This window comes from Vicia villosa, linkage group LG6 (genome assembly GCF_029867415.1).
Source record: "Vicia villosa cultivar HV-30 ecotype Madison, WI linkage group LG6, Vvil1.0, whole genome shotgun sequence".
In the NCBI taxonomy this organism is placed as follows: domain Eukaryota; kingdom Viridiplantae; phylum Streptophyta; class Magnoliopsida; order Fabales; family Fabaceae; genus Vicia; species Vicia villosa.
In genome coordinates this window covers 159,396,221-159,422,364 of record NC_081185.1, presented here as the reverse complement: position 1 = coordinate 159,422,364, position 26,144 = coordinate 159,396,221, and the positions used below count along the sequence as shown (strand labels likewise).

Here is a 26,144-nt window from a genome sequence, read left to right as displayed (position 1 = left end):
ACTCGCTCTCTGTATTTCACGGACAAAGATGGTAATTTGTGTTCATCTTACGCGCTTCTCGCGCGTGTTTTTTACTCGCACATCTTTTTCATGATCTATCCTTATTCTCGTTTTTGCTTTGCACTTTATGCACACGTGCGACTTCTTTTTTGTATTGCCTTTGCCTTTGTATTTTTTTTAGATTTAAATATAAGATCAAATACTAAAATAATTTTAAAAAATTAATTGATATTACATTTACAATGTCAGTTAATGATAAAGTTAGATTTTTATATTTAACTCACTAAAACGTTTTTTTAAAATTGATATCTAAAAAATAGATTATAAATTTGTGATAAAAAAATTGTTATCAAAAAGATTTTTTATTGTCATATTAAGCATACGTTATAAGTTAAAAAATATTGAGTTATTACACTCACCTTTCAATTAGTTTAATTAATATTACATGCTTTTGTTTTTTAATGTTTTATTTTTCATTTATATTAAAAGGGTTTTTCTAACCTATGCAACCTTGCATAGGATAAGAGACAATTAATATACCACTTTTTTAAATATAAATTACCATATATATTATTATTTATGTTAATCCATTAATTGGATAGGAGAGACAAAATATAAAAGATTACTTTTATCGAAGGATTATCTAATAATTTGTAAAATAGTTCTATAATAACGAATAAATAAGTATTTTATTTGGAAAATGGCAATCAATTATATAAGTTCATTAGTTATGTCACTCAAATTTATAAAATAATAATTTAGGTATTTTTATTTGGAAAATGGCAATCAATTTAGTTTATATATAAACATTCATCAAAATGTTTATATATATATATATATATATATATATATATATATATATATATATATATATATATATATATATATATATATATATATATATAAGGATATATTTACTTAAATATAGAAGAGTTATTCTAAATTTTAATCCTGGATCATTAATCTAATTACTTTAATTAATTTCTTTTACACTTACTATTTAGAGTAAATATATTTCTTTATATCAGGTGTCACAAAAAATCTACTTTCTAGTATATATCAACGAATTTTTTTTTTGAAAAGTTTATTTTTAATTATTTAACTTAAAAGAAAAAGCCATGTGCTAAAAAATTGTCTTTGAGTCTAATTATGTAAATATAAATAATTCTTTTACTACTATTAATATTATATTGAATTTCTATATTTTAAATTGGTTTACAAATTTGTTAATATTTTCAATATTTTATACCTGTTAACATATATTACATTATTGTATATATAAATTAAAATTGAAAAATTATATTATTAGTAAGATTTTACAAAAACTTAAGTTAAGTATTGTGATTTTTAACTATGATTAATAAGAATATTTTTTATAAACAATATTAATTTATTAATAAAATATTTAGTCGAAGGTATAGTAAGAGTATCACTTTGAACAATGCTATTGTTAACACGCAATTACACTTTAATTTTAATAAATTAATTAAAGGTTACATAGTCTTATTCAATTACTACTAGGGCCACTTAATTAATTTAAAATTAAAAGTGGCATGATTTGTTTATTCTGATAGTCAAATGAAAAGAAAAGAAGATTCATCCCCTGAGTCCCCGAAATAGAATGTTGGACCATGTACAATGCATTTGGGTGATTGTCGCTCTCTCCCAATGCGCTTTCAAATTACATCATCAACTCCAAGACCAATAAATAACACTAGTAAATTATTCATAAATCTATACAATGTAAATTATTGGACCTTTCATCCTAGACATCGTACTACTCCTTCAGTTCCTTCTGAATCGGATATTATACATTCACTCGATATCAAAATAAATGTGGCGTTTGTAAAATTTATTTATTTTAAAATAAGTATTTTATTAGTTTTTAATATTATTTTTATTTTTATTTTTTAATTGCACTTTCTAATTAATATTTTTAATTTGTGTGAAAGTGTCAACTATGACACTTAATTTAGGACGGAGAGAGTATTATAATACCCCCTCCTCCTTCCGTCACAAAATAATTATCACATTTGAAAAATTATTAGTTTCAAAATATTTGTCACTTTATATTATCAATATTGTTTTATTTTTAATATCTCAATTGTATGCTCTAATAAATATTTTTACTATTTTTTAAAAAGATAGGTGTAATGATTAATAGTTGATAGCTTATTAATTTATGATCAGTAATTGTTTTTATGCTGAAAAAAATTTCATTGAACGAGAAGATTTTTCTATAAAGATTCAACATAAGTGATTGTCTATTAGATGATAAAAAATCTTTCATGAGGATCCAACATAAATAATTGTTACTTGGACAACAATAATTTTTTCATGGGGATGCAACACAAGTAATTGTCCCTTGGGCGACAATAATTTTTCCAAGAGGATTAGAGGTGGCAAAATGGGTTTGGCCCGCGGGGAAAATTCGTTTTACCCACACTTTTTTGCGGGGTGGGGCAAGGTTTTAGGCCCACTCCCTTTAACGCGTTCGCCCGTCTCGATTTTTTGCGGTCTTTTACGGGCATGAGTTTTTTCATATAATTTTACTATTTTTAGGCCAAAAAGGTTCATTGTCTGCAAGGCAAGATTTTAGACCCGCACTTTCAAATATGTCCGCCCACCCCGTTTTTTCACGGGCTTTTGCGGGGCAGACATGCCCGTTAGTCGCCCCTAACGAGGATCCAACATAAGTAATTGCTCCTCGGGAGATTTTGACAAGATTCTTAACTTCAATACTCAATTTCTGCCAAAAAACCGAGCCTGTGATTTGTAACACCCCGATATCCGCTGCACGCATCAACCGTGTCGGCCAACCGAGCATGTTACCGGCTTAATCAATAATCCCCCCTAGGTCCGCTTATCGGCTGCCAGGAAATATTGTTTTTGCCTCCCGCAGGAATCGAACCATGTACCTAGGGGTTAAGTACATATTCATAGCAATTCCTGCTACCACTTAACATGTCCAAATACTTTTGACTTGATCCCTAAGTATCCTAAGATGAAAACAAAATTTAAACATAGAAATATAAGGTCTAATGGACAAATACTATATAATTCCTAGTTTTGACATCATTCAAAACATCTAAGAGTGAATATTGCACTCACAATGGTTGAAGGATAGAAAAACACTTAGAAAGGGAGGGTTTGAATAAGTGTGACTTTAAAATCTCTTAAGATAAAAACAATGAACACAATATTTTTATCCTGGTTCGTTGTTAACGAAACTACTCCAGTCCACCCCCTTAGAGTGATTTACCTCAACTGAGGATTTAATCCACTAATCAATCTTGATTACAATGGTTATCCACTTAGAAACACTCTAAGTCTTCTAGAGTATACTGATCACACCTTGATCACTCTAGGAAATCACCACTTAGAAACTTCTAAGTCTTCTAGAGTCTACTGATCTCACTGATCACTCTAGGAACCTTTTACAAATCAATGTAAAATAAATGTTTACAAGAGTATGAATTGCTTCTTAGAAAGCTATAATCACAACTGTGATATTTCTCTTAAGTTCTAAGCTTAACACTCACTAAATATTACAATAGTTTGTGAGATTGAAGATAAAGTTCGCAAGTTTTGAATTCAGCAGCGTTTCAGTATTTTGTTAAGAGTTGCTGTTTGCTTATGATCAGAACTTCATATTTATAGGTGTTTGAGAAGATGACCGTTGAAATGCATTTAATGCGTTGCGTGACTGGACAGCTTTGCATTTAATGTTTTCACTGTTTTGCCAACTACCTCGAGCCATGCTTTTCTCTGCTTTTACTAACTTTGCCTTTTGTAGCTTCTAACGTTCCTTTTGTCAGTCAGAGATTAGACTTAGTAGCCTGTCATCTAGTACTTAACTTCTGATCTTATGTTTGTGAATACAATGTTTGAATAATCAGAATCAGAGTTACAACTTGGTGCAGAACATCTTCAGTCTTCTGACTTTGAAGTGCTTAAGCGTGATACCATAAGAACTTCAGTGCTTCTGCTTCTGATCTCATGTTCTTTTGATGCTTCATAGACCATGTTCTGATTCTGCTTGACCATCTTCTGATGTCTTGCGAGAGCATGTTCTGATGTTGCAATTCTGAACCTTCTGAGTCAGTGCTTCTTAGCGCTGAATTATGCATACTCCTTATATATTTCCTGAAATGGAAAACACATAGGATTAGAGTACCACATTTTCTTATACAAAATTCATATACATTGTTATCATCAAAACAAGAATATTGATCAGAACAAATCTTGTTCTAACAATGGTGACCTCCAAGAAAATGTATATGTGATCTTTCCCTCCAAATGTCCCTAGATCTAAGCCTTACCAAGTATGCAAGCTTGTCAAATCCCTCGATGTACTTAATCAAGCTAGCATAAGATGGCATGAGAAAATCACTGCATTTTGTACATTAGATCAATATAAGCAAGATGAAGGAGATCATTCTTTATTTGTCAAAACTACCCCCTCTTCATTCACTATTCTCCTAGTTTATTATAATGATGTAATAATAACTAGAAATTACTTGAAAAAAATTCATATCCAACAAATAAGCCTTACCCAATTCCTTTAAGATCAAAGATTTGGGCAAGCTGAAGTGTTTTCTAAGCATTGAAGAAGCACATTCAAAAGAAGGGATATCTTTATGTCAAAGGAATTATTGCCTAGATTTACTAGAATATTTGAGTTTTGTAGAGTACAAACCAATCTCAACTCCATCTGATCCTGCTATCAAGCTGCATCAAGATTCCACTAACCCTTATTCAGATATACATGCATATAGAAGACTTGTAGGTCGATTGCTACATCTAAATGCAACCAGACCTACTATTACATTTTGCACACAACAACTAAGCCAATTTTTGCTCCAACTACCACACACATCAGTGCAACTTGTAGAGTACTCAAATACCTCAAGACATGTCCTGGTCGTGACATAATGTTCCCTAGAGAATATACTATCTAGTTGAATGGACATTCTGATGCAGATTATGACGGGTGCTTGGATTGGATACTCGAAGATCCATTTCTGGACAATATTTTTTTCTTAGCAATTCATTGATTTCATGGAGTACTAAGAAGCAATTAACAGTCTCAAGATCATCATTGAAGTAGAATATCGAGCACTAGCTGTCGCAACATGTGAACTACAATGGTTGCTCTATGTCATGAATGATCTTCAAGTCAAATGCAAAAACACATGTTAAAACCTTTTCTAAAGATATCTTCAAAATTGTTGGGGTCGTTGCTCTAAATTTTATTCCCCCGATTTGAAGCAAACACCTTATTATAGAAAAATAAATAGTAGGAGTCATAAAATTGCTACCAGTGAAATCCAAAGATTAATTGGTTGACTTTTTTCACAAAGCTTTTGCACCCTTAACCATTTCAAACTCTCTTATTCAAGTGTAAATGTTTGACATATACTAGTACCAACCTTCAACTTGTGAGGGGATAATAAAGCATGAAGAGAATGTAAATTGATAGTCATAAGTAGGTGCATTATAGTTTCAATTCATTTAGAGAGTTAGTTAAAGTTTATTCCTTGCTAGTCAAGCAACAATCTAGGTAGCTTAATAGCTTATGGTATAACTCTAGATAATTCTAAATATCTTGATCATTAGCTCTCGTCCAATCAATGAGAAAATTTCCTTTCATAATGCTGAATTCAAGTTTCTGAATACACCTTATAATATTTATGGTTAAATATGTCTATGGTCTCTATAAAATTAATAAACTTTATTTTTGATCCCTATTAAAAAAAATGACATGTTTTTGTCCCCACAAAATTATTATGTACGTAATTTTAGTCCCTACTGTTAAACCGATGTGTAGTTTTAAATGATTATTTTACAGACATGTTTAGGGCTGTATTTGGGAATGCGGATCCGAGATCCAGACCGGGATCCGGACCGGTGGAACTGGTCCAATGGACCGACCGAAACAGTGAATGGGATGGTAATGGATAAAAAAATTATCCGAATCCAGAATGAAGAACCGGACCAAATATCCAATGAGTAACCGAAAATAAAAATATAAATAGCCTTGTCATTTCATTTCCTCACTTTTTCCCACTCCCTCTCTCTCATTCACTCTCAGACTCCTCCGGTCCTCCCTCTCTCACTCACCCACTCACGTCTCTCTTCCTCTCCTCCCATGTCTCTACCTCAGCCACCTCCGACGGCCTCCTCTTCCCCTCCTTGTCTCTGATGATAACTCCTCACACACTAGTTATTGTTTTTACTTCTTCTTGAATCGTGATTTCGTGTATATGTTTCAGAGAGATTTCTTGGAGTATCTTCTTCGTATAACTGTAATGTATTCAAACTTTTTGTATTGTTATATTTCACATAAATTTCATGCTATTTACCATGTTTGCATGTTAGGTTTGATGCTTCGTTCTATAGTATGTTGTTGTTTTGCCCTAATTTGTTTTGACCTAATTTGTTTTGCCCTAATTTGTTTTGACCTAAAATTTTTATAAATGAAATGCATGTTACAATTTTGACCTAAGTTTTGCCTATTTCAATTTTCAAGTTTGATTAAGATTAATAAAGCGTTAGGGTTTTTTTACACTGAGTTTTTTTATTCATAAATCATAATAAAGCTCGATTAGGGTTTTGATAAAATTTTTGGGTCTGTTCTAAATAAAGTTGGGCTTCTGTTGTTGAGTTTTGTTACAGTTTACTATTATATTATTGTTTAATTCTTTGTATTTTCTTCCATGTCGTTTCAAGATTCATCATTGACTCCTCCAACAATGGTGGATGATCTTATTGATATTGAGTTGTTGCTTGGTGACATCGGGGAAGAGGAGACAACGGATGGAGGTAATTTAGAGCTTGGTGAGATGATGGATATGGATGTTCTAGTTCCGAGTGATACAACTACTCAAACCAACCCCACTGATAATACTACTACTTAGACCCCCACTCAAAATACTACAAACACAAACACTGATGCTTCAACCCCTCAAGTTGCCCAAGCTCAGAGTTCCCAGAGTCAGAGAAATGCTGATGGTAGAGTTCCTCGTCCCAAAAAATCGGCTGTTCATTCTGAAATGGTGCTTATTGTAGGTCCATATGGCATTAAGAAGTGGAAGTGCAGATGGTGTGGAAAGCTTTACACATATGATGCAAAGTGGAAGAGCACCTCTAATGGTAAGAAACATTTAGATGCTTGTATTCAAAGAAGGTTAAGGTTGAAAGGAAATAATAAGAAAGAGTTTGCTCAGTCTAGATTAAACATAGGTGATAATACTCCTAGTTTAGCTACTTGGACATATAATCATGCTAGGGTTAGAGAAATTGCAGCACATATGATTCTAGGTCATGAATTTCCTTTTTTTGTTATGGAAGGTGTTATTTTTAATGAGTTTCTAAAAGAGATTTATCCATGGTACAAAAAGATTACTAGGCAACAGGTTAAGTTTGATTGTGAGACATTTTATGAGGCTGAGAGAATTAAAATGAAAAGGTCTATGGCTTTGATTAACAGGATCAGTCTCACCACTGACTTGTGGTGGTCTGGTGAACAGAGGATAGGCTATATGTCTGTGACTGGTCATTTCATTGATTCAAAATGACAGCTTCATAAAAGAGTTTTATCTTTTAAGAATGTGCCACCACCACATTCTGGAGAGGTTTTGTGCAGGGAACTGATAAAGGTAATGGATGATTGGGGAATAAGGGATACGGTAGCATCTATTTATGTTGATAATGCAAGTGCCAATGATAATTGCATTGCTAGGTTGAAGAGAGATTATTCTGGAAGGAGAAATTTACCCTTAAATGGTAAGTTATTTCATGTAAGGTGTTGTGCACACATCTTAAATTTGTTGGTGCAGTATGGGCTTGATATGATTAAGGTGTCTGTTGATAAGATAAGAAATGGTGTCAAATACTTGCTCAATTCTGAAACAAGATGCAAATCATTCAAAAAGATTGTTGATGAGTTGCAACTTGAAGGCAGAATGCAAGTGTTGGATACAAAGACTAGGTGGAACTTAACTTGGTTGATGTTGTCTACTGCATACCATTACAGAGAAGTGTGGCCTAGATATGCTGAGGAAAATGGTGCATTTCTCATTTTTTTGCCTGATGCAAATGATTGGGAAGATGTTCATGATATTTGCAAGTTTTTGGAGGTTTTTGCTGATGTGACATCAATTATTAGTGGCACATCTTACCCTACTGCTAATCTGTTTTTGTCTGAGCTTTACAGAGTGAAGGTTTTACTTGATAATCCTTCAAGTATCTCACATAATCCTCAGTTGTAGGCCCTTGCTAGTAAAATGAAGTTGAAATATGACAAGTATTGGTCAGAGTCTAATACATTGATTTCGATTGGTGCAGTTCTTGATCCAAGGTATGAACATCTTAGCCTATGATGTATGATTATTATCTGAGGCATGACTATTATTCTCTGATCTTGATATGAATGATTATTATCTGATGCATGATTGGTATCCTGTTATTGATATGTATAGTGAGTTGTGACTTAATTGTGTCTTATTAAGTTGCCTTGCTGCTGGTTGTGGTTTAATAGTGCCTACTGCCTGCCTATGATGTATTCTTTTCTTGATAGTCTCATTTAAGTTGCCTTGCTGGTTGTGGTTTAATAGTGCCTATGATGAAATCTTTTCTTGAATTGTATGAATTATGATTACCTGAGGCCTATGATGGATTGTTTTGTTGATATGCATATTAGTGAGTTGTGACTTAATAGTGCCTATTTTCTCATTTAAGTTGCCTTGCTAGTTGTGGTTTAATAGTGCCTATGATGACATGTTTTCTTGATCTGCATTATTAGAATTCAAGATTCTGAGGCCTATTCTGTTACCTCTTGGTGACTTTAGTTGGGGTTGTGGCCTATTCTGTTACCTCCTTGTATGTTGCCAATGATGAACAATAATTCTGAGGTCATTAATTGTTAATGTTGCATTTCCTAATGAATTATTCTGAGGCCATTGTTGTTACCTTATATTTTGTTTTATGCAATAGGTATAAGATGATCTTCATCAAATGGGTATACCCCTTTTTGTATCCAAATCCCACTCAATCAGATACATATCAACAACAGTTGTCTGAAAATTTAAGTACCCTCTTCCAATTGTATCAAAATTCCTATGGAACCAATGATGCAACTACCCCTACTGCTGCATCTGAATCTTCAGAAGTAGGATCTATTTCTGGATTGGGAAGGAGGAACTTTGAAATGTTTTTAGAAACTGTTGTGGGTAATAATTCCAAAACTGATCTTGAATTATATTTTGAGGAGCCTCCTTTGAAAGTTCCCCCTAATGCTAAATTTGATGTTTTAACTTGGTGGATGGGAAATGAGGCCAAATATCCTGTTCTTAGTAAATTGGCAAAGGATATCCTAACTGTTCCAGTTACTACTGTTGCTTCAGAAGCAACTTTTAGTGCTGGGAAAAGGATTATTGATCCGAAAAGATCTTCTATGAAAACTAAGACAATTGAAATGATGCTTTGTGGAGGTGATTGGATGAAGGAGAAATATGGAATAAAGAAGGGGTGCACTACTTCTATTGTAAGTTTATTTTTCATGTCTTCTTTCAATTCTAACTAATACATGTTTATTATTATTCTATCTTAACTAATACTTTTCAAATTTGTGTTGTAGCTTGAGGAACCACAAGATGAACCTTTGACATATCATTTTGGTGAAGATTTGGGTGTTTCATCTACTGCTGCTGCAACTTGAATACAATGTCAATGATGAGATTGTTCTGAGGCATTATGAAATGTAATGATCTTTTGAGTTTATTTTGACTTATCATTTTGAAACCTCATGTATTTTTAATACAATTATCTTTGGTAGCCTCTTATCAAAACATTAACATTTGTCTTGGTATATTATATAAGTTGGTATATTATATAACTGATTATGAAATGCTGTTGGGTTGTTAATTTGATATGTAAAATCATTAGTTTCATTTTATGTACAGTTTGGAAACCAATAAATAAACATGAAATTTCATTAATTTTTTCTTGTGTATCGGGTGGTCCGGTTACCCGACCAACAACAACGGTCCGGTTTCGGTTATTTTATTAAAAAAAAATCTAATTCGGTTCGGTCTTCGGTTACCCGAAATTGTTGGATCGGTTTCGGTCCAACAATTTATCCATCACTGTGCTGGACCAGTCCCGGTTTACCCGGATAAGTTTTCGGTCCATGAATCGGGACATCAATTATCCGAACCGAACCGGACCGATAACAGTCCTAGAAAACGTTGTAAAAAGTTCATAAAAAAAGAAACTCAAAATTTGGTTTCTAAGTTTCATTACTTTTATCATTCTTTTTTGAAATTTAAAAAGTTTATATTTAATTCTTCTTATTTTAAAAAAATCTATAATTTGATAAAGAAATATTTTATAATAATCTAAACATGTATGAAAAAAACTTATTCAAAAATTTTAAATTTTAAGTGTTATTAAACAGTTTTTAAAATTTTAAAAAATAGGAGAGACTAAAATTGCATACATAAAAATTTTATAGAGACTAAAATATGTAATTTTTTTTAATAGAGACTAAAAATGAAATTTAAGATATTTTGTCAAGTTCACTTTGTTTTCATCAATTTTAAATTCCACATATTAATAGTGCTTGTTATTTTATTATAGTTTCTTATATTTCATCAAAGTGTGGCTCTTGTGCATGAAAACCAGAAAGAAAGAAAAAAGAAGCATATATTAAATGTAAATTCATGTGGTGAAGATGTCACTTTGAACATTAACTATAGGCCCATATCTTAAAAAACATTGGAAGAGAAAAAGAGGCACACAAGAGATATGAAAATTGAGCATAGAAAAAAGGAGATAAGAAACCTGTCTTGATATAAGTTGAAAAATCAATGTAATGATTAAGAAGTTATCAAGTGTTTCTTTACATCCTTTAAATGCTACAGTATAAAAAAAATTAAAATCATAATACAAGCAACGCAACGGGGAATGTTGCTCCATTATCTGTGTAATTACATTTTACAAAAATAACAAACCAAAGAAGAAAAAATTATAGCAAAAGTTATAATATAAAATAAAAACCACTCTTTACATTTTCAATAACATGTTTTACTTTCTACCCCCAATTTTACGTTTCATGTCAACAGGAGCTGGACTCCTTCCTGTCTTATGTGAGACAACTTTGGATTGTTTCAATGAAGGGGAAGGACCAATAGAAGAATGAACAGAACTCTTGCTGAAAAATAAACAAAAATGGTTATTAATATCCAATAACTAGTTAAAGAAAGAAAAAGAAAATCTGAAACAGAAATATTTAACTAGAATACCACTTTTACATTACCTTAATTGTGGGCTTTTTGTAGGCTTTGAGACAGATTTTATAATAGCCTTTGATCCAATTCCATTGGTCAAACCGGTAAGTTTAGAATGATTAAATTGCCAAAGCAAGTCAGGTTCCGAGGAATCACTGGTTGCGGCATCAATCTCATCCATGTTATCATCTGAAGCCATACTGCTATTAAACTGGTTACCTCCCATGAACATATTATAGGACTGTTCTGAATACATTTTGGAAGAATCTTGGAGATACGTTTGATAAAAGGCCTCGGATAAGTTTCCATTGCTTTCTTGCCAACAACCCAGGAGGTTGCTTGGGTTGTCGTCAGTTTTGTTTGCAAGCTTGTTTACCATTACCTTATCAACCCATTCTCCGGAACATGTTTCTTTCTCATCCTCACCGTCGTTGTGTCCAAGACTATTTATTGGGGGCCAGGGTGGTGAGTTTACTGATATCTCATCAAAATCAATGCTTTTCGTTTTCTGTCTCAATGTGGTTTTATTCTGAAGCTGCAAGACAAATAGTTTAAATCATGTGAGTTCAACATGGAATAGTGATAACCAAACCAATTTTGTTTTATGAAGTCATATTCTCACAATCTAATGTCAAGAAAAATCTCTGTAATAGAACTTTCTTGGATAAGTCTCTGCATAGCTTGGCCTACAAGTTTTCAATTTTGAATATTTAAAGTGTTTGTTCCTAGAGAGTTTAGGAAGTTGAGCATCTAAAAATTGTATCTCGAGGATCTCATTAAATCATCCGTAACCCTGTGTTTGTTCTCTATACTAAATATAGGGGGATTATTGTATTGTTGTATTCATCAAATTTTTTTGCACAGATGGAGAAATTAAACATGCATACCTCTATGTTGCCAACTTCAACCATTGGTCGTCTGTATCCAAGCCGGTTGCCGGAGTCAACAACCCGCTGGTTTGAATGATAAGGGGATACCTCAGCCTTTGTCCTATATTTTTCAGAGCTTCCAGAAAAAGAATGTTCTGATTCCCCTTCTTTTCTTGCCAGTGCTGCTTTAAGGCTGGCAATCTAAAACATGATTAAATAGTCAGACTAAGATGTAATTGAAGTTAAAAAATTAAGGTGAAGAATCAGAGATGTTAGATTTGAATATCAACCTGTTCTTTGAGCTCTTTAACATTTGCACCATCTTTGTTTACTTGAGCAGCACCAAGTTCAACTGTCGCAACTCTTTCTGCAAATTTTAAAGTACTAATTGTTTCTCCAATTGCATCACTTTCTGGACTGATGTGAACAAACATCAGGGTCTTGGCCTGTCCTCCTGAAATAGACCCACCAACATTATGAGAATTTTTAAAAAAAATGTATCACATAACACCGGAACCAAAAAGAACATAAGTAGCAAACTAACTTCATAAAACTTACCAAGTGAATCTTGAAGCAATTGTGTGAGTTTACTATTCCTATAAGGTATGTGTGAGTTTTTATGAGCAAGGGAAGCTATGACATCGCCCAAAGCTGATAAAGATTTGTTAATATGTTGTGCCTCTTTTAGTCTATCTCCGGTTGCCTCTGATTTATCTACCCTCTCACTTCCTGCTAAGTCAACCAAATGCATGCATCCGCGGAGGGTTGCTCCAGTTGTCAAATCTCTTCCTTGAACATGAACAGTCAAGCAACTGCAAAAGTGAAAGTTTTCAGATAATAGTTAACACCTCTCTATGAAATACCATTACAAAACAAGAGAGGAGAGGATACCAAAAAGTGAATAGTATACCTATGAGATCGACTACTGCGGTCGTTAAGGGCTGTTGCTCCAACTGCACGGTTCCTATGCCCAAGGTTCATTAGTTCAATAACATCAATAGTTGATGACACTGGGACAAGGCTTGCATCTGGCACACTGAGCCCTTTGTGAGAGCTGCTATGAATTTCTAATGTATTAATGGTTAAGTGCAACATCATGACTAAAGGTTGTTTTTATTGTAAGAAGAACTTAACCAAGACTTATTGAAAATTTCTAGAGCGTTACTTATGTTATCGTAACTTTTTAAGTTATACAAGACCCGAAAGTATTTATAATATTTTTTCAAAAGAGAATAAAAGAAGAGATAAAAGGATATTTTTTGTTTGTTCCATCAGTGACCAACAGATCCCGGACTTGCTCATTATAAATTTCAATCATTTGAACACAAACATCATACTGGAAAGTGTCCTTTCTTTGCTCGGCTATAAAAAACAAATCGCTTAGAGCCCTGTAATTTACACCTTGGCTCTTCTCAGTGATCTCTTTTGGTCCGGTCTACATGTAAAAAAACATAAATTAGAAAAAGATTATTATAAAATATTCAAAAATTTTGTCAAGGAAAACTTTTAATGGACCTTACCATTGTGTAAGTTTTTCCTGATCCTGTTTGGCCATATGCAAATATGCAGACATTATAACCATCAAGAACAGATCTAATAAGTGGTTGCATATCCAGGAATACCTCCGCTGCAACACGAGATTAAATTTCAATCGTATTAAAAAATACAAATCTAAGAGAAAATTGAATTTATAACTAGAAGCACCACACTAACCTTGGGTGGCAGATGGTCCAAAGACTTTGTTAAAGTTGAAGGATCTTTGTCCCTTCCCATTCCTCGAAGGAATACCAACTGTGATTGTTCCATCTTCTATATTTTCTACTGCGCTCAATTGGTTTGGTTGTCCAGGAAAGAAGGGTCTTATTCGACAATATACCCTAATACTTCCTAACAAACAAAATCACCCCTAATTTAATTATTGGATACAAGAAAACAAGTAAAGGAGGGGGAGTTGGACCTAAAGGCATAATCTTATTACCCTTTAGATCTTGGACTTCATTGTATAGTTTGCGATTTTCTTCCAGAACTCTATGATATCCAGAGGCAGCCTGAGCTAAGTCATGAATATGCATTCCTACAAAGAAAATTAAAAGAAAAGTTATGTAAGATTCAGCTTCTCATTCACTCACCTATACATCAAGAGAAGGAGGAGAACAGAAGCAAAAAATGTAGTGCAATTTGGTCGTAGATCCTTACCAAGATTGGAAAATTCGTCACGAAACTTCATTTGCATGAACTGCATACCAGCTTTTGTGGTGTGAAGAGTAAGCTTTAGCTCCTAAAAAATATGGGAAACAGAAATATTTAACGCAGAGCGAAAAAATTGTTAAAAAATAAAACGTCATTCACTGACTCAGATTACTTGAATGTCTCTTTGCTGTTGGTCAAAAAGCATTTTCTGTTTAAGGTGTTGGCTTTGCAATTCCTCAGCAGCCACATGATTTTTATGAATGTAATCCTCTTTCTTAGCTACCATATGAATCTTGTTCTCCACCTAAGCAATCATAAAATCATTGACTTAAATAAATGAAGCATTTCCAATCTTCATTGAGGTTCTGTAATATGCTAATCAAGAAGATTCACGTTACCTTTTTATCTGCCAAGACAAACTTTGAGGCAGATCCGTTTGTTTGAGAAACATGATCTCTTAAAGTATTTTTTGTCTGTAAGTTACATGACAAGGAAGTAAACAAGAACAACTTGTCATGAAAATAAATTTAAGCAGGGTAAACAAATAGTGCTTAATATGACTGCCTGGTCCCTAAAAACTAATGACGCTATTAGAAGGAAAAAGTGTCATACCTGTTCACCTTGGCTTGCAATACGGTGTTCAAACTCCTCAACTACCTTATTCAAAACAGATTCAACCAACTGTTTCATGCAGAAGAAGAGAAGTATTAGTTAAAAAGAAGCCAGTTAAAGAGACTATAAGATTTAGGCCCAGATTGATAGGTGTTCATGGAGAAGTTAAATGCAGAAGCAAATTCTACATTGATAAAGTCACGATGAAATTGATGATTTGTAAATGAGCGTTTTGGAACAAGTAATGTAACAGGTATAGACTTGATAAGGTTTAACTTTATTCATAAATGTGATGAAATTCCGTTGTTATTGTGAAACACATAGATTAGAACCACATATCCCCTTACCATTGGAATTTCTTCTGGCCTTTTATCCGATAGAATAGAACGAACAAGCTTACTCAAAGAAAGGGAACCAGACTGCAAAAATAGAAATGTGAAAATTCCATTACTTATTCTTCTCGTTCAATTATCTAATCAAGAGTAGGTGTAATATAAAAAAAAAATCAAGCTTACCTACCATTTTACTAGACTCAATATCAGAATTAAGAGTAGCCAGAGTTTTTTCATTGATTGAAGAGGTCCTTGACAAGGAATTAGTAAATGGATCCGAATTTTTTCTCACAAAAGATTTAGCGGAAATAGTAGGTTTGGGATTTCCACCAAATTTCCACGCACCATTTGCACCATTCTGCTTCCATTCAGAGTACAACTTAAGAGCCAAAACGCAATTCACAATCCTGGATGATTTTCCTCCCTAAAAAATTCACCAGAATAATTCATCAGTGAATTTGCAAATGATAAGCTAAGAGTATATTTCTATTAACGACCGACTTCATAATTACATACTTGTTCCAGATCAGATGGCTCGAACGTAGGAAGTCCAATTTCTTGTACAGCCACCATAAAATTCCTCACATTTTCAAAATATTGATAAGCCGATAATGGTGCCCCGTTCGGGATCAGTGCAGAATCAACCGGACTCTCCACAACCTGAAAACAGAAAATAAAAAAATTGTTTATCTAGATTTGCATAGGATTATTCTAAATGCTCTCAATCAATTCAATCTTAACCTTAGTTTATTAACCGCTTGATCCAACTCAAAGTAAAATGTAAAGAAACAACAGCATAAACCCAAGTAAATTAAATCTAGATTCACCTTAGGAACAGCTCCAGATTGAACCTTATTAATAGCATTACATAAAATAATTCCACTCCTCAAAACAAGCCTAAACTCTTCTTCAGAAGGCTCTGCCGGTAAATCCTTAGCCGCAACAACTCCGATCATTTTTCTCAACCACCCTGCCGCTTCATATCTTCTACATGCTGCATATCAAATCAACATTTTCCATTTCCATATAATTAAATTACACTACAAAGTCCACATAACTTTCTTCGATGATACAAATTTTAGTTGAAACTCAGTAAAATCAACCAAAATAAACAGATACAAAAACAGCAACCTACCAGCTTCTTCTGCTTTCCTATATTCTAAATCAAGATCTTTGAGACGATGACCGTGTTGCTGAAGTACGTCTTCCACAAGAGATGCAGCTGAAAATGAAACAGATGCTTCGGATTCCATAATTGGAACTAACTAGTTCACAGCAGAATCCCTCAATTCACAAGTAGAGTAATGAAAAAGTTGATCAGCAATGCAGAGTATCAGAATCCATGTGATGAGAATTTGGAAAAGTGGAATTGCAGAGAGAGAGAGAGAAGAATCCGAGGTGAAAGAAAGAAAGAAAGAGAGAGAGAATGAAAAAGCGTGAGTGTGTGAAGTATTATGGTTGAGGATGGAGGGAGTATTGCATTGAGTGGTGTTGTTGTTGTTGAGATTTCTTTCCTTGTTAGTTGTTACTAAAATTCTCGATCACTCTCTCACCTTTAGTTTTTTTTTCTCTCTACACTCACTCGTACAACAACACAATCTCTCGGTATCAAAAATATAGGTTTATACTCACACCGAGTCACCGTTGGTTTTCCTTTTTTGAGTCAAGACCTCGATCCCGAACCTAGCTCCAAACCTCTCTCTTTTCAAACCTTTTCGTTTTTTTTTTCTTTTCAAACGAACCGTTACTTCTTCTCGTGGAGCGTGAACTTCAAATTTTCTACTTCCTCTGTTTTTTGTTTTTATTTGTTTGTTTATAGATTATAGATTACAAATAATAATAATAATAATTAAATAAAATGTGATGTAAATAATGAAATTTTATTTATTTGAATTTATAAATAATGAATGAGATGGAATACAAAATCCATTTTATCCAAACTTATATTTTTTATTCCATCTGATTTGAGATATATGTAATAGACTGATTTGAAATATATGCAATAAAATAAAATATTGTTAATAAAATATTTAAACAATAAAATAGAATTTATATTTTATTATGCTTCGCTTCATTCTATTTTGATATATTTCATTTTATTTCACTCCGTTCTATTTCATCAATTCAAATATAATATTTATATGAGGTGAGAATATTATGAAAAATGATATGCATAACTAAGTTAGATTTATCTAAAAAAATATATGACTTAATTTATTGTATAAATCTATTTAAATAAAAATATTAATTCTCAAAACTATAAAATAAATCATTTTAAACTTACTACGACGACCTATATAAGTACTTATATTTATTATTGTTATTATTATATTAATTTTATATTTTAATTATAAATTTATTATGTTTTTTTAGTAACTTAAGCTTATTATTCTATAAAATGTCTATGAACTTTTGAATAGACATGCTAAATATAATTTCAAAATTTTCATATTTAAACTTAAAAATAAATCAATAAATCCATCTCTTAATTTTTTACCGAGTCAAACTTATATTTGACAAAAACCTAATTCATTTCAACTTAATTATTTGCCTCAACTTAACTTTATACTACTATATCTTTTTCTCAAATAGTATTATTTAGTAGAAATTAAATATTTTATACTGTGCAACTGCAAAAATTAATAAATTAGAATTTAATTATTTAAAATTAGATTAATTGTTTTTATTTTATAGTAATGCTATTCTTACACCCATATTATACACCAGTAATTACACCAAACACTATTCACCGTATTTATACGGTAAACAGTGTTTTTTAAAATAAAATAATAATATTTATAAAAAGTTTTTTATTTTTAAAATTACGGACCACACTTCATGTAGGGACGCACATTAACCAATTTCATTACTGCATTAACCAAATTTTTACATTGCAATAATCAAGTTTGATTACTGCTAAAAATTATTTTTAATACCTGGATGTTGCATTAACCAACTTCATTACTACATTAACCAAATTTTTACACTGCGTTAACCAACTTTGGTGACTGCTAAAAATTATTTTTAATATTTGGATGTTGCATTAATCAACTCCATTACTGCATTAACCAAGTTTTTACACTGCATTAACCAAATTTGAGTAATGCTATTCTTACACCCATTAACAGTACTTTACGGTACTCACCAAATTTGGTTAATGCAATGTAAAAATTTGGTTAATGCAGTAATGAAGTTGGTTAATGCAAAGTTGGCAGGAACCCATTCAAGGTGGTCCTAGCTATGTCTGGTGGTGCAAACTGAAGAGGCTGCAACATATTCTTTATAGAATGAACAAACCTCTTCTTTCAGCTAAACAAAAAGTGAGCCAAGCTCGATCTAGCCTCTCTATTGCTCAAGAGAAGCTTCTTCAAGACAGAATGAACAGTGAGCTAATTGTCAATGTCAAGAACTGCACTGAAGAACTTCTCAAATGGCATGACATAGACAACATCATCTTGCAACAAAGGGCTAAGCTTAAATGGCTCAGGGAGGGGGATGGCAATAATGCCTATTTCCATGCCTCTATTAAGAGTAAGCAATCTGCTAAATCTCTTTCTATGTTGGAAAAGGACGATGGCCATCATATCACTTCTCATGAGGATATAGAGGAGGAAGTCCTAGGATTCTATGGGAAGCTTATGGCTTCCAGCCAGAATACCTTGGACTGTGTGGACATTGATGTGCTGAGGAAAGGAGCTCAATTGAACAGAGATCAGAGGATTCAACTTGAGAGACATGTTAGTGAAGAGGAGATCTATACTGCCCTGACAGGTATTGATGATAATTCTGCTCCTGGAATTGATGGCTATACTGCTAAATTCTTTAAAGCTAGTTGGCAAACCATTAAGATGGATGTGATAGTTGCGGTGCATGACTACTTTGACAATGGCAAGCTTTATAAAGCCTTTAATTATACCATGGTTTCCCTTATCCCAAAGCATAACTCTGCCAAGCACATTAGGGAATTCAGACCAATATCTGTATGCACTACCTTTTACAAGATCATATCTAGAATTCTTACTACTAGACTCAGCCATGTCATTGGTAGTATAGTGAGCAACAATCAAGCTGCCTTCATCCCTGGCCAGCAAATCCATAGCCATATCCTTATGGCCTATGAGCTTCTCAAAGGATATGATTGCAAAAATGGTCCCCATAGATGCCTATTCCAAATTGATCTACAAAAAGCCTATGATGATATTAACTGGCAGGCCTTAGAAACTATAATGCAGAAAATTGGTATCCCCCATATTTTCACTAAGTGGATCTTGAATACTATGACTAGTGTATCTTACAGGTTCATCATCAATGGGGCCCCTTCTAAATTGCTTGTTGCCAAGAGAGGCATTAGGCAAGGGGATCCTATCTCCCCTTACCTCTTTGTCATTCTCATGGAGTACCTTCAAAGATGCCTCCATCAGATGCAGCTTGATCCTACCTTTCATCATCATTCCAACTGCAAGAAGCTCCAGCTCACAAATCTGATGTTTTCCGATGATGTTCTTCTCATGTCCAGAGGGGATCCTGGCTCTGTTAATTTGATGCTCACAGCCTTCAACAAATTCTTGAATTCTACAGGTATGCAAATTAACAAATCTAAGAGCAATCTCTACTTTGGTTCTGTGCCTCTTAATGTTAAAACCTGTATCCTTGGCATGACTGGATTCAAGGAGGGCTGTCTCCCATTTAAATATTTGGGAGTTCCTATATCTTCTAAGAAGCTTGCATCTCACCACTACCAGGCCCTTATTGATAAAATCCTGGGTAGAATTAGACACTGGACTGCCAAATTGTTAACCTATGCAGGCAGATTGCAACTTCTTAAGAGTGTGTCTTTTGCTATTGCGAACTATTGGCTGGCATGTTTCCCTATACCAAAGAATATTATAAACAGAATTGATGCATTATGTAGATCCTATTTCTGGACGGGCAAATACAGCATCAGTCGCAAAAGCCTTGTGGCATGGTCTCTAGTTTGCAAACCCATCAGGCAAGGAGGTTTGGGTATTATTGATTTGAGAGCTTGGAATGATTGCACTATGCTTAAGCTTTTATGGAATATTTGTAACAAACCGGATAGTTTATGGGTGAAGTGGGTTCACTCTTACTATATAAAGAATAGGAATTTGTTTGATATGCAGCCCAAAACCAATAGTTCGTGGATTATGCGTGCTATTCTTAATGTGAGAAACTATGTGGTTGATAATAATGCCTTGTGGAATGATCTGGCAGCCAAAGGAAGATTTAACTGTGGAGCTTTTTACCAAAGAATAAATGCTGGCCCGACAATGCCATGGAGTGTCTTATGTTATCAAAACCCTGCAAGACCATGTGCAGTGATAATTCTTTGGCTATTGTGTCATAAGAGACTAGCCACTAGAAGCAGGTTATTGCGGTTTGGATTTGTACAGGATGATACATGCAGCTTCTGCACTAGTGAAGAGACTTGTAACCATCTGTTTTTTGAATGTTCTGAGATGAAAAAAAATCTGGATTGCTGTGCTTAGTTGGATTCAGATTCAGCATACTCCTGACAAATGGGAAGAAGAACTACCTTGGACTCTTAGCATTTGTAAGGGTAAGGGTTGGAAAGCCAAGCTGCTCAAGTTGGCCTTGACTGAAACAGTATATGGGGTGTGGCATCATAGGAACCGTATCTCTTTTGGCAATGCTAGTGAATTGGTCCACATCATTGATGATATTCTTGAAAAGATTGTTTATAGAGGCTGGTACCATAAGTTGCTTAAACCACACATTGCTACACTAATGTTAGGTTGATTGTTAGTTTTGTTTCCTTGTTGACTTGATGCTGGATCATTTGATCGCTTTGTACTTCATATATTTTGGATTAATAAAAAATTTATTCCTTCCACAAAAAAAAAAAGAAGTTGGTTAATGCAACATCCAGGTATTAAAAATAATTTTTAACATTCATCAAACTTGGTTAATGCAGTGTAAAAACTTGGTTAATGCAATAATAAAGTTGGTTAATGCACGTCCGTATATGAACAGTGTCGTTCTTAATTTTAAAAATGAAAATAAATATTATTATTTCATTTTAAAAAACACTATTCACAGTATAAATACGGTAAACAGTGTTTAGTGTAAATATTAATATATAATATAAGTGTTAAGAATAACATTACTGTTTATTTTATTCTATTTTTTACCATCATTTTTCTTTTTCCATTCGGTTCAGATGCAAACAAGATCTAGTATTTAAAGGTTCAACAAATAAAGAAAGTAGTAAAGAATATGACTTATACTAAGACTCCCAATACAGTGTAATGTTGGTAATTAGTACTATCAACTAACCAACAAACCAACCATCGAGGATAACGATTCTGCTTTATTCTTAAGACATTAATATTGTCATGATTTTTTACTGTTTCATTGAGACTCTTGAACCCCACCAACCTATCAACCACCGATTGGTCACATGAAAGCTTATTGCCATAAGTTCCTTCTCATAGATTATTTTCCTTCTCTTTAATTCTAAGTTTCTAGTTTAAGGAATAAAATATGGAACATACAGTATGAATTAAATTAAGGTTGCACGTACGTATAATATACAATGTGTTTCGTGCATTGAACTAGTAGTTTTTATATTGGTGGTTAACGTAGCATTTGATTCTTAAATAGATTCAAAGTCTCTAATTTAAGTGTGGTGAATGATTACAGCCATTAATGTCACAAGTCACAACCACTGAGGAAGAAAAATAAATTGGAATTAATATTGGATATTAGTGGGAAAACGAAGTGCCGTCTCTCGCCTAACTTAACGGAATGAAAATCATCATGTCAATTTCAAAAATAAGATGATAGTATTAATAAATAATCATTTTAATCTATAATCTATTTGAAAAAGTGCCCTTAAGATGCTAAAAAATCTAGAATGAAATGGGATTGGAATGAAAAAATATATATTATATATTGTTTTGTTTGAATTAATTAAAAAAATATTGGAATTGAACATATGAAAAAATATATTTAATTTCATTTTATTATTTTTCATTTTTTTATTATCTGATTTGAACAAAATGATAGAATTACTATATTTTATTATAAAATATTTAAATAAAAGAACAACATCGTTATTCATTCTGCTTTATTTCTTATTCATTCTGCTTTATTTCATTTCATTCCGTTCAATTTCATTCTATTTATTTTACAATTTCTAAATAAGTAAATATAGATTAAAGATTAGAGAGGGTTTGCTAATAGATTTGCATGTATCTTTGTCCATGAAAACTAAAAGTAGCTCAAATATATATTTTGATCATTAGATTACTTTTTTTTTTAAGTTAATGATATTAAGGTTTGAAGCAATGTTTTAAAAATCAGATTGAACCGGCCGGTTGAATCGGTTCAATCTCAAACTGTTGCCTAAATCAGTTCGGTTTGGACCAATAAACTGCTAGGTCTATACAATTGGGATAAAATTGTTTCAATCGCGGAAAATTGAAATAACCGTAGAACCAATACCGATTTTGGTGAATCAAACGGTTCAAAAAATCAAAGTTAATTTTTTATATATTTTACTTCGCTTGTTTTCTTCGTTTAAATCTAAAAAAAATTAATTATAAAAAACATTTAAAAATGAATAGATGAAAAATAAAGAATAAAATTGGAAGATACGAAGACAATGTAAATGTAAATAGAAAGAGAAGAAATAATGTAATGTTTGTGGACATGAGATAAGTGATGTTTAGTATTGGAAGAGATGAGAAAAATTATAATGATAAAGAACTTGTGGCTTCGAGCGAAGGAATTAGGACAATATATAAATATTGATCCTTAACTAATTTTTTATTTGTTATTAAGCCTTATATTGCATTATTCTTCTTTTGAAAACTTGTTTATTAGTACTATATTTATTTGAGAATTTTATTTTATAAATTAACTTTATTAGGATGTTTAATAATATATTTATTTATTCTTTTTAGATTAAATTAAATATAAGGTTCAACCACGGTTGAACCAGTAAAATCGATTGAACCTTGAAGTGCTAACATAATTAATTTTCATATAGTTTAAAATTTAAAATAATTTTTCATTTAGTTATACATTTTATTTTATACTTATTTGTGCCACACCTAAATCAACCGACTTCGGTATATGGTTGATGTTGTTGAATGTTTCACAAAGAGAATCATGTATTTGTAAACACTTTGACAATCAAATAAGTTAGATGTGTTAAGTGTGAGGTGTTTAAAATTTATAAGTTGTGTCTATGGTGTTAGGAAGATCCTAAGTTTTACATTAGTTAGACATAGAGCTTGAAAATAATTTATATAGAGTGGCACCCTTCGCCTTACAAGCATGTTTTGTAAGAATGAATTAGACTGAACTCTAATATGGTATCAGAGCCTATCGATCAGACTAAGGGCCGGTCGCCATTAATATCCACGCACCAAACCCAAAAGAGTGTTGGGCGTGAGAGGTGTGTTAGGAAGATCATAAGTCCCACATTAGTTAGACGTAGAGCTTGAAAATAGCTTATATAGAGTTGCACCCCTCACCTTACAAGCCGATTTTGTAAGGATAAATTAGGTCAAACTCTAATATATGAACTTAAGATAAGCTAGCATTTATATGAGGGGACTAAGATTTATGAGACAAGAATCTTAATTGGATAATTGTCTTGGATAACAATTGTAGATTAATCAATTTGTGATCCTTATCACATAACCTAATATGATCTTTGGGCCTACATGGCCGCACCGTAAATGAATGTCGTAGTGGAAGGATAACTGTATTACGGTGAACTGACTTTTATATCGAAATGTTGCGGTAAGCAAGAGTCGCCACCGACTTTTATTTTATCCAATTGGAAAGGCAAAAAGAACAGGAAAGACTTTTGAAAGATTTTGAGTTCGGGGGTAGGTTATACAAAGGGAAGGTGTAAGGCACCCTTTGCATCCATGGTTATCCATGGGCTCTTAATTGCTTAGCTCACTTGTTTGTTTGATTTGTTTGAAAAGTGTCATGTGTGAATAGTAAAAAGATTTCGTTTAGGACTTTAGCTTGTAAATAAGCGTAGCCTTATTTTGAATAGTTTTGAAAAGGAGGTGTGAAAATTATTTGAATTTTTGAATTGTGAGCAAGCAATTGAGAACTACCTACCCTAAGTCCATCTTTCTTGTTCTTTAAGTCTTTCGGGCGAAAGGGTCTATCCATACCATGAGAGGGTAGGAAGTCTTTCAATTGGATGTTAAGGGTCATCGAGAATAATCGTTCGCCACAAGACTGTCCCTACCATAAAGAGGGCAGGTAGTCTTAGGGAAGGATATAATAGTCATTTAGGCAACGGTAAGGATACCTTAGCATTCGAAGGGACTATCACCATTTAATCGAGGGACGAGATCATATTTATCGTAGGCAACTCGAAGGGACTATGATCTTTTATCGGAGGGACGCGGTGATTTTTGAATCGAAAGCAGCAAGCTAAGGTATCCCTACACTCGAAGGGACTTGACTATTTGATAGAAATCGAAGGCAACAGGCAACAAGAGGGGTACCCTAAAGGTGAGTGTGTGCAACAAGCATGTGGTTGTATTCGATTATATTTATCTTGAATTAGTGAGTTACGTTCGATTAATTATTTTGCACTCCCTATTTTACTAACCACGCAGTTAAATAACAATTATATTGTGCGGAAGTTAAAAGACAGAAAATAAACCTACAACTATTACAAAGCTTCGGGATTAAGGGGGTACATAACCAGAAATTAGGGGATGCGGAAAGTAAAATGCAAGAAGTTAAAAAAGGGCCTAATTACTATTACATCAAAAATTGAATAAGCGACCTATACATAATTTCTAGAATTTTAACGGCAGGAAATAAATAATTAAATAAATAGAAATTAAAGGCAGAAATAAAAGCAGAAATTAAAAGGCAAAAAAAATTAAACATAAGGCATTCGACAATCACATAATAAGGGATGAGAAGAGAAATTGCGCATTTTTAGATATTCAAGGTTTGAAGGTAAATGAGGTGTTCATGGTGATAAATCCTAAATCTTAAAGGTTAGCCTAATGGATAGAACCTACCTAATTAGGGTTAAGGGGAAAGGTTAATTATAAAACTAAAATTAATTATTATTATTAAACCTAAAATTAATTATTATTATTAAAATTAATTAAAATTTTTAGCCTAAAATTAATTAAAACTTAATTAAAATAACTATGTTAAAATTGATCTAATTAAAAACTAAAAACTAATATTTTTGATTAAATGGATAGCCTAATTAAATTAAAGTTATAACTAATCTAAATTGAATTAATTAAAAAACATGTTGATTAGTTTAACCTAATTCTAAAATTTGTGGTTAATTGAATGAATAAAAAACAAAACAAAAACAATCAGTAAAGAAAACAAAGAAGGGAAGGCGTGCCTGATCAGGTGTTGTTGGTTGGTGAGGATCCATGGTGTGACTGCATTCCAGGGGCGTCAGATTTGATTGGCGATAGATTTGATGGTGGCTGATGGCCAGTGCATGATGTGCGCGTGTGGATGGAAAGCACAGGATCTGCAAATAACACAACATTCAAATGGAAAAATAAATTGGCACCTGTGGACCTCCGATTTTTTTAATACCGGGCCATACCTCTGATCTGTAGAGATACGTGAACTGACTCTTTTTTATCGCTTAATGCTTTCGCATTTTTGAAAATATCACAGAGTCGCCACCGACCTTTTATTTTATCCAATTAAGGAAAGGTTTATAAAAGAAACAGAAAAAAGACCTTTAAGAAATTCTGGGTAAGGGGGTAGGTTATACAAAGGGAAGGTGTTAGCACCCTTTGTATCCATGGTTATCCATGGGCTCTTAAGTTTGCTTAGCTCAC

At 32.9% G+C, this 26,144-nt stretch overlaps 1 protein-coding gene across 1 annotated transcript; it reads right to left on the bottom strand.

The window, feature by feature from the left end:
- Positions 1 to 10,837: 10,837 nt before the first annotated feature.
- On the bottom strand, positions 10,838 to 16,910 carry LOC131610814 (kinesin-like protein KIN-14I). Its single transcript, XM_058882864.1, has 19 exons — positions 16,430 to 16,910; positions 16,122 to 16,288; positions 15,811 to 15,954; positions 15,482 to 15,718; positions 15,310 to 15,381; positions 14,963 to 15,031; positions 14,749 to 14,823; positions 14,523 to 14,654; positions 14,357 to 14,438; positions 14,139 to 14,234; positions 13,874 to 14,047; positions 13,681 to 13,787; positions 13,417 to 13,595; positions 13,071 to 13,232; positions 12,719 to 12,972; positions 12,451 to 12,614; positions 12,179 to 12,361; positions 11,321 to 11,826; positions 10,838 to 11,215 (listed from the first exon to the last, which is right to left on the bottom strand). The coding sequence occupies exons 1-19, from the start codon at positions 16,545 to 16,547 to the stop codon at positions 11,089 to 11,091; spliced, it is 3,048 nt and encodes a 1,015-aa protein (XP_058738847.1). The 5' UTR covers positions 16,548 to 16,910; the 3' UTR covers positions 10,838 to 11,088.
- Between the last annotated feature and the right edge of the window lie 9,234 nt (positions 16,911 to 26,144).

Excerpts from the sequence above, each read along its gene's own strand:
- LOC131610814 (XM_058882864.1), bottom strand. The coding sequence starts at position 16,547 with ATGGAATCCGAAGCATCTGTTTCATTTTCAGCTGCATCTCTTGTGGAA. Across the intron at positions 14,655-14,748 it reads TTGTCTTGGCAGATAAAAAG|GTGGAGAACAAGATTCATAT; the intron begins GTAACGTGAATC and ends ATGATTGCTTAG. Across the intron at positions 14,439-14,522 it reads AACAGCAAAGAGACATTCAA|GAGCTAAAGCTTACTCTTCA; the intron begins GTAATCTGAGTC and ends CATATTTTTTAG.